Genomic DNA, 13270 nt, shown 5'->3' on the forward strand with positions numbered 1-13270 from the left:
GTCCATTTACTTATTGAGCCTTTTATAGAATAACATACGTCACAGACTTGTGGGAGCTGATGGTTTTGTGTTTAATTACTCCGTTGCGTCTATCCCAGGTGAAGAAGGTGATTGTGAACTTGGGGACAGATAAAGCTGCAACAGGACCCTCAGCTACCTGGCTGAAGGGCTGTCTGGCCTGGCTGTGGGCAGTTGGTGTTCAAGTCTGTCTGACCCGCTGAGTTACTCCAGCTTTTTGTCTTTACGGTTTAAACCAGCATCTGTAGTTCCTTCCAACATGTTCAGGTAAGTCAGTGTGTCGACCTGCCAGATCTGGGCACAACTGCCATTCCAGTCTGTCATGGGATTTCCAGTGGAGTCAACAGTTGATGTCTATTGCACTGGAATTTCCCACCAATATACACTCATTTGTTTGGAGATTACTTGCCAAGAGAGAGGAGCAAAAAGGTAAGATTTTATTATTGTATTGATGTTAGTGGTTTAATAGTTTGGTTTCTCAAAGGCATTATCTATATATATAACGGAAGGTGTCATCTTGTCATGTGTATGTATGTATGTTCCTGAAATAGAGCCAAAACGGTACACGATAGCGCAACAAATTTAGGAGCGCCTTACTCACCATTTGCCTGGGCCGTGCAGTAGCAAGTTTTGTTCGATTTTACAAAGTAATTCCCTTTATAAACTTTAATTTATAATGATCTAGAGCAATTCACCCTTCCTGTTCAGACACCAGAGAGGCAGTGTCCTAACCTGGAGTCTCTCTTGTCTGACCCACCCACCCATTCATGACAGAATCTCTTCCCCTCTGGGCAGTTGCTGCCATCTCCCCTATTGTATACTCGTTAGCGAAGGGAACCTCACTCTGACTGCCGCCCCTCCACCTCCCTCAGCCTATTTGAACGCTACAAAATCAGCACTTGCAGTTTGATCGATTTGGACCTTTCTAAAAGAGATGGATTCAGGGTTGATCAGAACAAGTCATTGTCCAGTTTTGCCAGGAGCAGGAACTAACATCAAGGGGCAGCAGGTGGTCAGAGCCTGGCATGGGAGGGTGGAGTTGGTGTAAGAGCAATGTGACAAAGCAAAGGAATTAAAGATGTCAGCTGTTGGTGTTCATTTTTATTTAGTGTTTAAAAACTTCAGTGCGTACTACATGCACCTCCATGACCACACTGTGCCACAGGACTGACTTGGTAACCGTGACATTCTGCACCAATCTGTCACCTTGCAGCCGTGAGGATGTCTCTGATCTCCTCACGTGACCTCGTCTAGCCAGGCCTCACTGTACGACTCAGTACTTGTCTCCGTGTCAGCTCTAGAGGATTTGTCAAATGTTGTTCAGATGATTGATTGCAAGTTGGAGCTGGTGGAGGGCGAGGGCAGGAGTTTGCAGACCTGCACTGGCTTCAACTGAGCTGCAGGCTGCGTGCTCCCACCACACTCACATGGCAAACCTCGACGGCAGCCCCCAGTTTATGCAGCCGATGCAGCCAGACCCTCTGCTTGTGCGACAACTGGTCACTCGGGCCTTTCACTTCCACCAACTGGGAGACAAGAGAAAATAAACATTTGGGTTAGAAGCATTTTAGAGGCAGGAAGTCACTCCAGACTGCCATTCATTTCACAATGCCTTACTGAAGTGCTGTAAACTGGAGATTCCCTCCTCACCCCTCTCTCCCTCTTTCCTCTCCCCCGCTCATCCCCCCCCACCTCACCTTGTACTGCAGCCTCTCACTGCTCCACACCACTAGGTCGGGTAGGCCTCCACGGCCCTGCCTTGGGTCCTCTGCCAGGATCCTACACACGCCACTCAGGAACAGACCACCCAGGCAGCTCACCAGGCTCTGAAACATCCCACAAACATGTCACAGAACGAATAAATGGAGTGAGCCCACAATCTGTCCCTACATCAGGACAGGGTGCAAGCTAACCCTCACCAATGGGACAATGTAGTCAAACGCAGCTCCCTGCAGCAATCACTACTTGCCACAGTCGGGCACCATCACGTCCTTGCTGGCTTTGCCACCGACATTCACAAAGACAGGCTTTGGAGTGTTTTGAGTTCCCCATCTCTGTCAGTCTGACCTGCAATCAGACTGGTCCATCCACTCCACACTGCCATCCAGTGAGCAATGTTGGAACTGTAGCTTCATTGTTCAGTCTGCAATAAGAACAGGTTCCTCCACTCACCATCTTTGACCTGTTTGGAGAACAACCCATTCCTCCCGTCTCACCTTAGAGCTGAAATCCCCTGAACCATTACTGGGAAATCTTCACCCATCTTCATATCCTACGGGTACGTGACAAGACGTGGAGATTGAGCTGTCACCCACTTTGTGTTCCATGTCTGTTTGGGAACAGCAGATTCCTCTCTGCTTCACCCACGACCCCAGTCCTGCAAACTTCACCACTCTACCACTGCGTGTCACTCTTTCTGTCTATCGCTTCCTCACTGCCACATGTTCAAGCTTGTATTAATCAGATTTGTAAACTTTATCTTGAACTCCCATGATCATATTGAATGGCGGTGCAGGCTCGAAGGGTCGAATGGCCTACTCCTGCACCTATTTTCTATGTAAGGGTAACCATGGTGACCCCATTGCTGATCCTTTGGCACTGGCTGGACATCACCACGGTCTGGGCCAGGGCACTGTCACTCACTGCTCTCTCCCCTTAAACCAACTTCCAATCCATGCTCCCACTAGTCTTTCCATTAGCAATCCATTTTGTTAACGGCATCTTCTCTAATGTCTCAATAAGAATTTGTTATTACACATGATTTCCCTCCAATAAATAGTCGTCAGATTCTCCAAAGACCCCGTTTCCCAGCTGATGTGACTATAATCGATACAGTACGTGTGAGAGGAATCTACTGTACGACCTACACTACGATTCTGGCTCTAGAACAATAAGACAAGGAAGTGGAGTGTTGATGTAAACAGTGTGTGTGGTTCTGGATTGGATTAGAAGCCATCTACCTGGGCCTGCTGAATGGAACGGAAGATCTCCCAGTTCACCAAAGCAGTCGCTGTGTCTTTGTGAGTGTTCCACACGTCAGCCATGAGTGCGTGGAGAGTGTCTGTGGAAGCTTCTTGCAGGAGCCGGAGCCTCGATTCAATGGGCTCTGTCCGGTTCCGGTAGAAACAGTCTGTGTACAGATCCAAAGGACAGGTCTGGGGCACAAACACAGATACAAGTCAACTAGACAAGCTCAGCTGTACCCGGCCCTGCTGTAGAACCGTTGGCTAAATCTCTGCACACAGCAGGGAAGTTGAGGAACCAAGACCCAGTTTCCTGTTACTCTGGCTGCTGAATAATGAGAGAAACAAGGGACTGCAGATGCTGGTTTACACAGATACAGAGTGCTGTAGTAACTCAGCAGATCAGGCAGCATCTCTGGAGAACATGTCTCAAGAAGGGTCCCAACCTGAAACATCACCTATCCATGTTCTCGAGATATTGCCTGACCCGCTGATTTACTCTAACACTTCGAGAGTTTGGTGCAGCCTGTTCCCTAAACCTGGAATTTTAAATAATTACCCAATTTGCTTTCAAAAGTTATATAAATACTGAATCCTGAAGAAAATTTTGTATCTACTTTAGTTTGCATTGGACCACAGCACAGGTCCTGCTAACCGAGTGTCTGTTACACGCCATGGTGTCACTCAGAACGACAGCCCGTACCTGAAATGGATTCCGGAAAACATCTGGTATTCCCGGCAGGAAGATGATCTCCCAAAAGAGAAGTCCGAATAGTGTTAGGAACGTGGCCCCTTCCCCATGTATCCCTGTGTAGAGAGAGTGACAGATTACTGCAGACTGCTGACATCTCCCCAACTATACTAGCAGCATTGTTGCAGCCATTACCTTGATCAAAGTCCAGCTGGCGGTAGTGAGCCAGACACAGCACCTCCACCGAACAGATCACTGCGGAGCCAGGCTCCTCCTCCAGCAGGAACCGGGCAGAGCCCATTCCCGGGCACGGTCTGCCCTTTATCGTCACCTGCAAAGAACAAAGGTGAAATTCAGAAAGGCCTCAGAATATCTGCCAAATGGCCAGTGGCGACTGCTGTCAGTGCAACACAGGGAGGGAGAGTACAATCTGGAGCAAGCCAGAGGCCAAGTCTAGGCACCTGAACAGTGTGTTTCCTCCTGAACCAGGTAGTCGCACCTGATTAAGAGAGGAGAGCACTGAGGGATGGAGTTATACAGCAAAGCAACAGAGCGTCCCACCTGTCTGTGTCCTTCTGAACCTGCCCTATCCATGTACCTGTCCTTTCCATGTACCTGTCCAAACATCTGTGAACACATATCTGCCTCTACCACTTCCTCTGGCACTCGTTCCATTTACCCACCACCCTCTTGTGAAATAAGTTGCCCCTTAGATGCCTTTAAATCTTTCCCCTCTCACCTTAAACTTATGCCCTCTAGTTTTAGACTTCCCTACCCTGGGGAAAAGACTGAGTATCTCTGACTCTCATGTTATTAACCTGAATAAGGTCACCTTTGCTTCGAGGAAAACTATCCCAGCCTCTCCAGACACTCTTTATATCTCAGCTATCCTCTTGTGAATCTTCTCTTCCCCCTCTCTGGTTCAATCACCTCCTTCCTGTAGCAATGCCGACCGGAACTGCACACATTACAGCAGGTGTGGTCTCACCAACACCTTGTAACATGATGTCCACTCATGTTGCCTAATGACGTATCTGAATGAGTGACGGACTGACCCCACTGACCACTACCACACGCAGGTCAATTGGGCTGTGGACCGAACACTGGCCAATAACAATAAATGGCAGAAATTCTCAGCCAGGCCGGCCTGTCACGGCTTGAGATTTGGAGACAAAATAGTGATGAAAACATACAGCGTCTTCTGTTCAAAGCCTCCACATCCTTCCTGTAATCAGGCAACCAGAACTGCACAATAGTTTAGTTTATTGTCACCTGAGGTACAGTGAAAACCTTTTGTTGCTTGCTGTCCAGTGAAAGAAAAACCTGTACATGATTACAATGACAGTGTGCAGATAAATAATGATTTAAGAGTGGAGCGATTGTAATGTTTGATGCTCATGATCTCCTCATCTGGGACCAGCAGGCAGAGTTGCCATCCTCTAGTGCCAATGCTCCAAATGTGGCCTCACCAAGGTCTTATAGAGTAGAGCAGCAACATGACTTCCAGACCGATACTCGTCACCTGGATCAATGATGGCAAGCAGGCCCACCCTCTCTCTTGCCCCAGGGGCCACTTGGTCGTGCCCCTCACTACTCACATGTGGCACATCTTCCACGTGTATGACGGGCAGGTCCTGGAGGAGGTGGTGCCACTGCCTGCAGCTCGGGGAGTCGTGCATGCGTTGTGCCCGTTGCTGCAGTGCCAGTCGGTGTCCCGCACGCACCCGTATATCAGCCAGCGCTGTCCTTACGCACGCCACTGCCTGCAGCAAAGTCACAAGCGCTGGGTCAATGGCAGCAGAACAATGATAGAGACAAGCTGTGTGTGAATCACCGCCTTCCCGGTGAAGCTGGACCCAGCCGGGCGGTGTGGGTTAGTGTAGGTGTGGCCACACCAGGTGTCCGTCGGCACAACATGTAAACACGGCACCGTTACTGGGGTTAGAGGTTATGAGGTTACCGGGGTTGCCGCAGTTACCTGCTCCGGCTGTCTCAGATGTTGCTGCAGGTTGAGTGACAGCCGGTCCCACCAGTGGCCACGGTTCTCTGGGCAGAAGTCGCTCTGGTCCAGGAGGTTCCTCAACTCCACCACCGCCTCCTGGCAACAACAAGGGCATTGGACAGCGGCACTGAGCTCAGCACAATACAGCCCCTCCTTCCCTCCCCCCCCCCACTTCCCATCCCCCCCCCCCCCCCCCCCCCCCCAGCTATGCTAATCACCTTGCCCATCTACACTAATCCCAGCAGCCCCCACAAGCTCTGTACCCTCTGCCTTTCCAGAAGCATCAAGCATGGTGCCACCGCCCGCTGGCAGCGAGTTCTCCGTAAACCAACAAAGGCAACCTTGACCCCAGTCCTGCCCCCCCCCCCCCCCCCAGCACCATCCTCACCGTGTACATGTGCAGCCGCTGTAGAACCTCCACCCCTCTGCAGCGGACAATGGTGTAGACCCAGCCGGCGGTGAAGCATCGCAGGTAAACCGGCAGCTGCCGCCACAACCTGCAATCACCGCACGGTTCAGCCGTCACGGCGGGGAGAGTCACCGCTCGGTAGTTTGAGCACGTCCCAGAACGCAGGGTCAAACCTACCACTCTCCACCCTCCTCCCCTCCCCCCCACGTGTCCCCACCCCCCCCCCCCCCCCCCCTCCCCCCCCCCCTCCCCCTTCAGTCGTGTCCCCACCCCAGTCGGTCCATGCAAAGGCATAGTTTCCCTGAAACGTTTAACAGGAAGTTGGTCACCTATCCAATCCCTTTACTCTCTCTTCAAGACTGAGAGCTTTGATTTAGTCAAGTTTCAACAATTAATCAATGTATGAAAGTGAGGTGTGTTAGTTGGAACTGTTTCTCAAACCCCCACCATAACAAACTAATGTTTCCCTTCCCTCGAATGCCTGTGGCCACATTAGTGGCTTTGCAAGGTGCTTCCACAGAGCCTGTAGGTAGTTGCTGGGCAGGGGAGGCTGGAGAGCTTAGAGCGGTCTTAGAGCAGGCTAGCTACAGGGATATAGGGCGTGAATGTGGAGCCGTCCTTACCAGAGGTTACTGCTGTTGTCCAGGTGACTCCACGTCTCCTTGGCCCTTTGATAAATCTGCAGAGCAACTTCCCAATCCTTGGCGGCCATTGCTGCTCCCAGCTCAGCCAGCGTGTGACAGGCTGCTTCATACCTGCAACACCACGCAGCCAGTCACCACATCCCTCTCAATCATAGAAACAGGCCATTCAGGCCCTCATTTAACAGCTGTAACTAATCTGCCCCCTGCCCCTGACAGCAATGCTGTTGAAACATCAGGGGCCGGTGCTCACACGTCTCAGTGATAACTAACTGTAACGCCACCTGAGCTTCTGTGTTTATCATCTCCAACGTCACTACAATTCTCTAATCTGTCAAACCATTGTAAATCTTTGCAGTGAACACCAGAATTCTCCAGTTTTGTACTTCATGTCTTGCATAATAAAGGAAGCACCCAGTGAGTTTCTGTAACCACCTTTGCCACCGTGATGCTCATGATCTGTGAATGTACACCCCAACATTGCCGTTCTTTATACCAGTCCCCTCTCTTGCACCTGCCCCAATGAATTTTCTACCAGTGAAAGATTTGGATATGTTTAGGAAGAGATTTAACAAAATACACAGCTCACACTTCAGAAGTGAGAATTAAGCAAGTAATATAACGATTGCTAGAGGCTCCACCAACAATAGATCTAATAATCAGTCCATATATTCAGTTACATATCAGCTAAATGTCCTAAATCATGATGATCCCTGGATCAGTGCCTGCACAGGCAGAGTTCCTGAACCGGACCACCTGGAGTTCTTCTGTGAACTCGTGACTGGATGTAAGTGGCCTCACACTGGATGTTCCCACACTGGATGCAGGTGTTCCCACACAGGGTGTTCCCACACTGGGTGCAGGTGTTCCTTTACCTGAGCAAGTCCTCTCTGTTCTGGAAGATCTTGGCCTCCCTGTGGATGGTGTAATGTGGGAAGGTGAGCCGGCCCATGTTGACCATCAGTAGTGTAGACAACTGGTTCTGACCGGCGCAGGCCGCATCCTCCTCGTCCATCGGCTGCGTCAGGGAGTAGAGCAACAGCACTCGTGAGAAGACGGCGCGGGCAGCTATGGATATGCGTACACAGGGCCCAACCATCTCCTTCATCCTGACAACACAAGGCCCAGAAAACACAATGACCACAATGCCACCACCCCCAGCCCCTCCCTCTACTCTCCATACAGCCCTCTCTGCATCCTGTGCCAGCCCCTACCTTGCCCACGAGCCCAGGCCACCAACCAGCTGAAGAGCCAGGTTACGGTGCAGTGACTGATGCCAGGCCGGCACTGCCCGTCTGCCGGGACAACACCAAGTAAACCACAAGAACTGGTCGGGGAGCACCGCCAGTTTATCCCTGACTGGATAGCAGACGGCAGAACCAGCAACCACCCCACAGGCTGCTGGTGAACAACAAATGCTGCAGCTTCCACCCCTGAAGTACCATGGGCACCAGTGCCGACACAATGCAGACAGCAACGCTCACAGCAACGCCGACCCCAGTAACACTGACCCCAGTAAACACTGACCCCAGCAACACTGACCCCCAGTAACACACTGACCCCCAGTAACGCTGACCCCCAGTAACACACTGACCCCCAGCAACACTGACCCCCAGTAACACACTGACCCCAGTAACACACTGACCCCCAGCAACACTGACCCCCAGTAACACTGACCCCCAGCAACATTGACCACTGACCCCCAGCAACACTGACCCCCCCACTGACCCCACACTGACCCCAGCAACACTGACCCCAGCAACACTGACCCCCAGCAACACTGACCCCCAACACTGACCCCCAGCAACACTGACCCCCAGTAACACTGACCCCCAGCAACACTGACCCCCAGTAACACACTGACCCCAGCAACACTGACCCCAGTAACATTGACCCTCAGTAACACTGACCCCAGCAACACTGACCCCCAGCAACACTGACCCCAGTAAACACTGACCCCAGCAACACCCCCAGTAACACACTGACCCCAGCAACACTGACCCCAGTAACATTGACCTCAGTAACACTGACCCCAGCAACACTGACCCCCAGTAACACACTGACCCTAGTACCTCACACACAACACACACACCCCCAGCCTAACACAACAGGCGGCACTGCGGCGCAGCGGGTAGAGCTGCTGCTTCACAGCGCCAGAGACCCAGGTTCCAACCTGATCTCAGGTGCTGTCTGTGTGGAGTTTGCACATTCCCCTGTGACTTCCGTGGGTTTCCTCCGGGTGCTCTTGCTCCCCTCCCCCCAGTACTCAGTACCCAGTGCCTGTGTGCGTGGTAGCACCTGGTCAGAATGGCAGACCCAGGACTACGATTCACGCTGAAGATCGACTGCTGCTTGGCCAAGCTCAGCAATGACCCAATCATCTCCAACCTCTGACCCTGGGCACGCAAATGGAAGTGTCTGGTCAGCAGTTTGAGTTCAGAAGCCGTCAGCAGGGCCAGGCCGTTGGAAACATCGTGTAGTTCAGCCTCTGGGGGGGGGGGGAAAGGACACAGTCAGAGACAGCGAGGTCAAGCGGCCCCAGGCTGACCACAGTCAGGGCCGTAACCCGGAGCCCCGAGAACAAGCCCCGAGCCCTTTAGAGGGATGGGCTGTGGAGCAAATACTTAGTTACAAATTCGCCAAATTATTTTTAAAGGTGATAGTGACAGAGAAGATGCTGCCAGAGGCCAGGGCACTGCATCGAGTGGAGTCATAGATAACAAAAGCCTTTCACTGTACCTCGGCATAAAGGAGAGGGAGTGGTATAACAGAAGCAGGAGGTGACCTGTGGATAGAGCAGGGTGATGGGGAGGTGAACCCTGCTGGGACAGTAAGTGGGAACAATGCTGCCAGTGTGGGCATCTAAGAAAGGTGATAATGGAACCACTAGGGAATGGGGTGGAAGCTGAACCAAATGGGGGCTGTGGGAGAAATGTGTGTGTGGATGGAACCAGGAGGGGGGGGGGGGGGCAATGAAAATGGGACAAGAGGGGGTTGGCAATGGAGGAGTGAAAGGGCTGCAGGGATGGTGGAGGAGTGGGGGAGGGTAAATGTAATGTTCATACACACAACCCAGGCAGAATATCAGATGTTTGTCTAGATAGCATTGGGCTTCACTGGTCGTGGAGAAGGCTGAGGTAATTGTAGGGACAGGGAGCTGTAACCAGGAGCTGGGGTGGTCATTATGGTCACAGGCCCCCTTTACCCCCCCTCTGTCCACCCGTCTCACCACCGACAGGCCCCTCTTTATACCACCGATTCCCCTTCTTCACTCTGTCCTGATGCAGGGTTTCAACCTGAAATGTCGACTATTCCGTTACCTCCAGCAGTACTGTACTCAAGGGGTCCATACCTGTCTGAACCAGGCCAGCCAGGGCCAGCTCATCGATGACTGGCATCAGATCCAGGCACACCTCAGCATAATCCAGTTTTTTCACCTTCAGCCAATTCAGCTTCCGTTGGAAAAGCCTGACGTAGAGTTTCTGAGCAGCAGCTGAGGACACAAGAGAGCACACAGTGTGGTGGACTAGACTCAGACCAGTCAAGGAGTCCTGGATGTACAGTTCCTGGAGGAACTGAACAAATACAACACTGACACAGCAAAAACTCGCAGATATATCCAAGAACCAGAGAGTCCATTCAAACGAGGAAATAAAATGATTACGTAATAATTAAGATAAAATGAATGAAGCTGAAAACTTATAACTCCGCCGGTTCTGACAATCTGTACACAACCTTATATATAGAAGCAGTGGCTGCAGAGAGGGGATGCTGTGGTTAAAATCTCCCACGATCCCATACACTGCGAATGATTGCTGTAGACTGGAGGGTAGGAAACTTGACAGTGGGGGGAGGAACCAGTGAACTGTGAGCTTGGTCTCAGTGGGAGAGAATAATGATCAAAGCCACAATAAAAGAGATTTGAACACTTCAAAAATAATTATACAGCCAATTTATGCTCTATTCACTGTGGATTTATAAATAGGAAATCAATTTGGATTTGTTTGAGAAGTCTTTTTGCACAGATTAGGGCAAAGGAACCAGAGGACATAGGGTTAAGGTGAGGGGGAAAAAATGTAATGGAACCTGAGGGGTAACTGTTATTACATATCGGGTGGTGGGTCTATGGAACGAACTGCCGAAAGAGGTTGTTGAGGCAGGTACTATCATACCATTTAAAAGACATAGTACATGCATGGGATAGGTTTAGTGGGTTATGGGCCAAACACGGACAGGTGGGATTTGTGTAGTGGGGGGTCTGTTGGTCGGCTTGGGCAAGTTGGGCCAAAGGACTTGCTTCCACACCGTAGGATTCTATGATTCTAATTCAAAACATCGCTTGACCATTCTCTCCACAGATGTTGCCTGACCCATTGAGTTCCTCCAGCACATTTGCTTAAAATTCCAGCACCTGCAGTTCCTTGTGTCTCCTGTATATGTTTACATTTAAGTGGTCTGGTTATCTAACACAAGTCACTGTGATGTAACAAGCTGTTAAGAAAGGCAAACATAATAGTCTTCAATGTGCGAGGAATTTAGTACAATGATATTCTAGGACAGTTATACAGGATCTTGGTGAGACCACATCTTCAGTACTTGGTTCAATTTTGGATCCTTACATAAGGATATAATTGCCATAAAATGCAGCAAAGATTCAGCAGACTGACGCAGAGCTGCCGCACTAGACAGAGAGTAGGCTAGCATTCTAGTTTAGAAAAATGAGAGGTGACCTCGTTGGAAATGTACACATTTTATTATGGTATATTTAGGGAAATTGTTTTCCCTTTCTAAGTGTGTGGAATAAGGGATTATAATGTGAAAATAACTGGTAGGCCATTTGTGTCTGAATGAGGAGACATTTCTTCATCTTTGGTTTAGAATAAAAATCAGATTTCTAGATATCAAAGACATACGGGGGACTTAAACTGAATTTATAATCCTGTGTCCTATGACAGGGCAGCATATAATCTGTGTTGAAGAATATTAGCTACTGTTTGTCCAATTTGATAAATGGAAACCAATTCTGTGTCCACCCTTTAATGAAACAATGTCGATGTTTTAGGAGCAAGGAGGTCCTACTGCAGTTGTACAGGGCCCTGGTGAGACTACACCTGGAGTATTGTGTGCAATTTTGGGGTGTGGGGTGAGGGGGGGGGGGTGGGGGGAACCAGCCAGTGTGGGGGGGGGGGGGGGGTGTGAGTGAGGTGTGTGGGGGGGGGGTGAGTGCCGCGGGGCATCTGATCTGGGGGCAACATTGGCCTGTTTTACCCGAGAGCCGCCCGAACGGGCCGATCCAGCGGGCGTCATCCTCGTTCAAACAGCTCGGCGGGGGGCTCCGCAGCACCGCGGCCACGACCCGCTTGGGGAAGTTCCCCAGGTAGTAGGGGGGGGGGGGCGTCTGCATCACCCGAGCCCGAGGTGGGGGTGCGCTCCCTCCTCCTCCTCCCCCCCCAGGGGCGCTCCCTCTTCCCGCGGTGGGGCCGCGACAACTTGTTGGGGGGGGCCGGGACCCGGCGCCGCGTCACGGGGTGACAGGGCCGGGCCCGGGTGGGTGACGTCACCGCGACCCGCGGCCGCTTCAGCTTCGGCGGCATCGCCCGAATCCTGCAGCATCCAGCATCGTCATCCTCGCAACCCCCCCTCGTCCCCTCCCCCCCCAGCCCCGCCCCCCACGACCCCCCCCCTGGAAGTTCCCCCTCCCCCACCCAGCCCCGCCCCAGGCGGTCCCGCCCCGTCTGCCCCCCCCCCCCACCCCGTGCCCAGCCCCGCCCCCTCTACCCCTCCCCCACCCCCCCAGGGCCCCCCCTCTACCCCCCCCCCCTTCCCGCCCCGCCCCCCGCGACAACTTGTTCAGCCCCGCCCGGCCCGGGACCCCGCGCCCCCCCCCCCGCCCCTCCCCCTCCCCCAACGGGGCCCCCTCTACTCCTCCCCCAGACCCGCGGCCCCTCTACCGGCGGCCCGCCCCCTCTAGTAAAAGCCCCCACCCAGTGCCCTGCCCCCCCCCCTCTACCCCTCCCCCCCCCCCCCGCCCCCTCCCTCCCCCACCTACCCCGCCCCCTCTACCCAGTCCCGCCCCCCTCTACCCCCCCCCCCCCCAGTCCCGCCCCCCCGCCCCCTCCCCCTCCCCCCAGACCCGCCCCCTCTACCCCCCCCACCCAGTGCCCAGTGCCGCCCCCTAGCGGATGGACAGCGCGGGCTGCCCGGACGCTGCCCCCAGAGCCACCCCTCCCCGGCCCAGTGTGACCAGCCATTGCAGCTGCCGCCGCCACTGCCTCCTCCACCAATCCACAATCACAACCCAGGTGCCAGCCAAATAGTCGCCCTGCCGGTGACCGTTCCCCTCAGTCCGCCTGAACGCCTCCCCCCTGTAAACACTAGGTAAATACTAACTCCCCCTCAACACCCACTCTAAACACACTCCCCCTCTCCACATTCCCACTCCATCCTCCACTGACCATTCTGTCCTGGGCCTCCTCCACTGTTATAGTGAGGCCCAGCACAAATTGGAGAAATCTCATATTTCGCTTGGGCAGCTTACACCCCAGC

At 52.7% G+C, this 13270-nt stretch overlaps 1 protein-coding gene across 1 annotated transcript; it reads right to left on the bottom strand.

Moving 5' to 3' along the window:
* Window positions 1-1101: 1101 nt before the first annotated feature.
* fan1 (FANCD2 and FANCI associated nuclease 1) lies at window positions 1102-12318 on the bottom strand. Its single transcript, XM_055662819.1, is given in 14 exon segments — window positions 1102-1544; window positions 1716-1844; window positions 2979-3173; window positions 3685-3788; window positions 3868-4003; window positions 5271-5435; window positions 5651-5770; window positions 6063-6171; window positions 6707-6838; window positions 7600-7833; window positions 9023-9212; window positions 10077-10217; window positions 11993-12114; window positions 12116-12318. Coding segments are annotated over 14 exon segments (2118 nt in total). The 3' UTR covers window positions 1102-1406.
* Between the last annotated feature and the right edge of the window lie 952 nt (window positions 12319-13270).

This window comes from Leucoraja erinacea, chromosome 36 (genome assembly GCF_028641065.1).
Source record: "Leucoraja erinacea ecotype New England chromosome 36, Leri_hhj_1, whole genome shotgun sequence".
NCBI lineage: Eukaryota > Metazoa > Chordata > Chondrichthyes > Rajiformes > Rajidae > Leucoraja > Leucoraja erinaceus.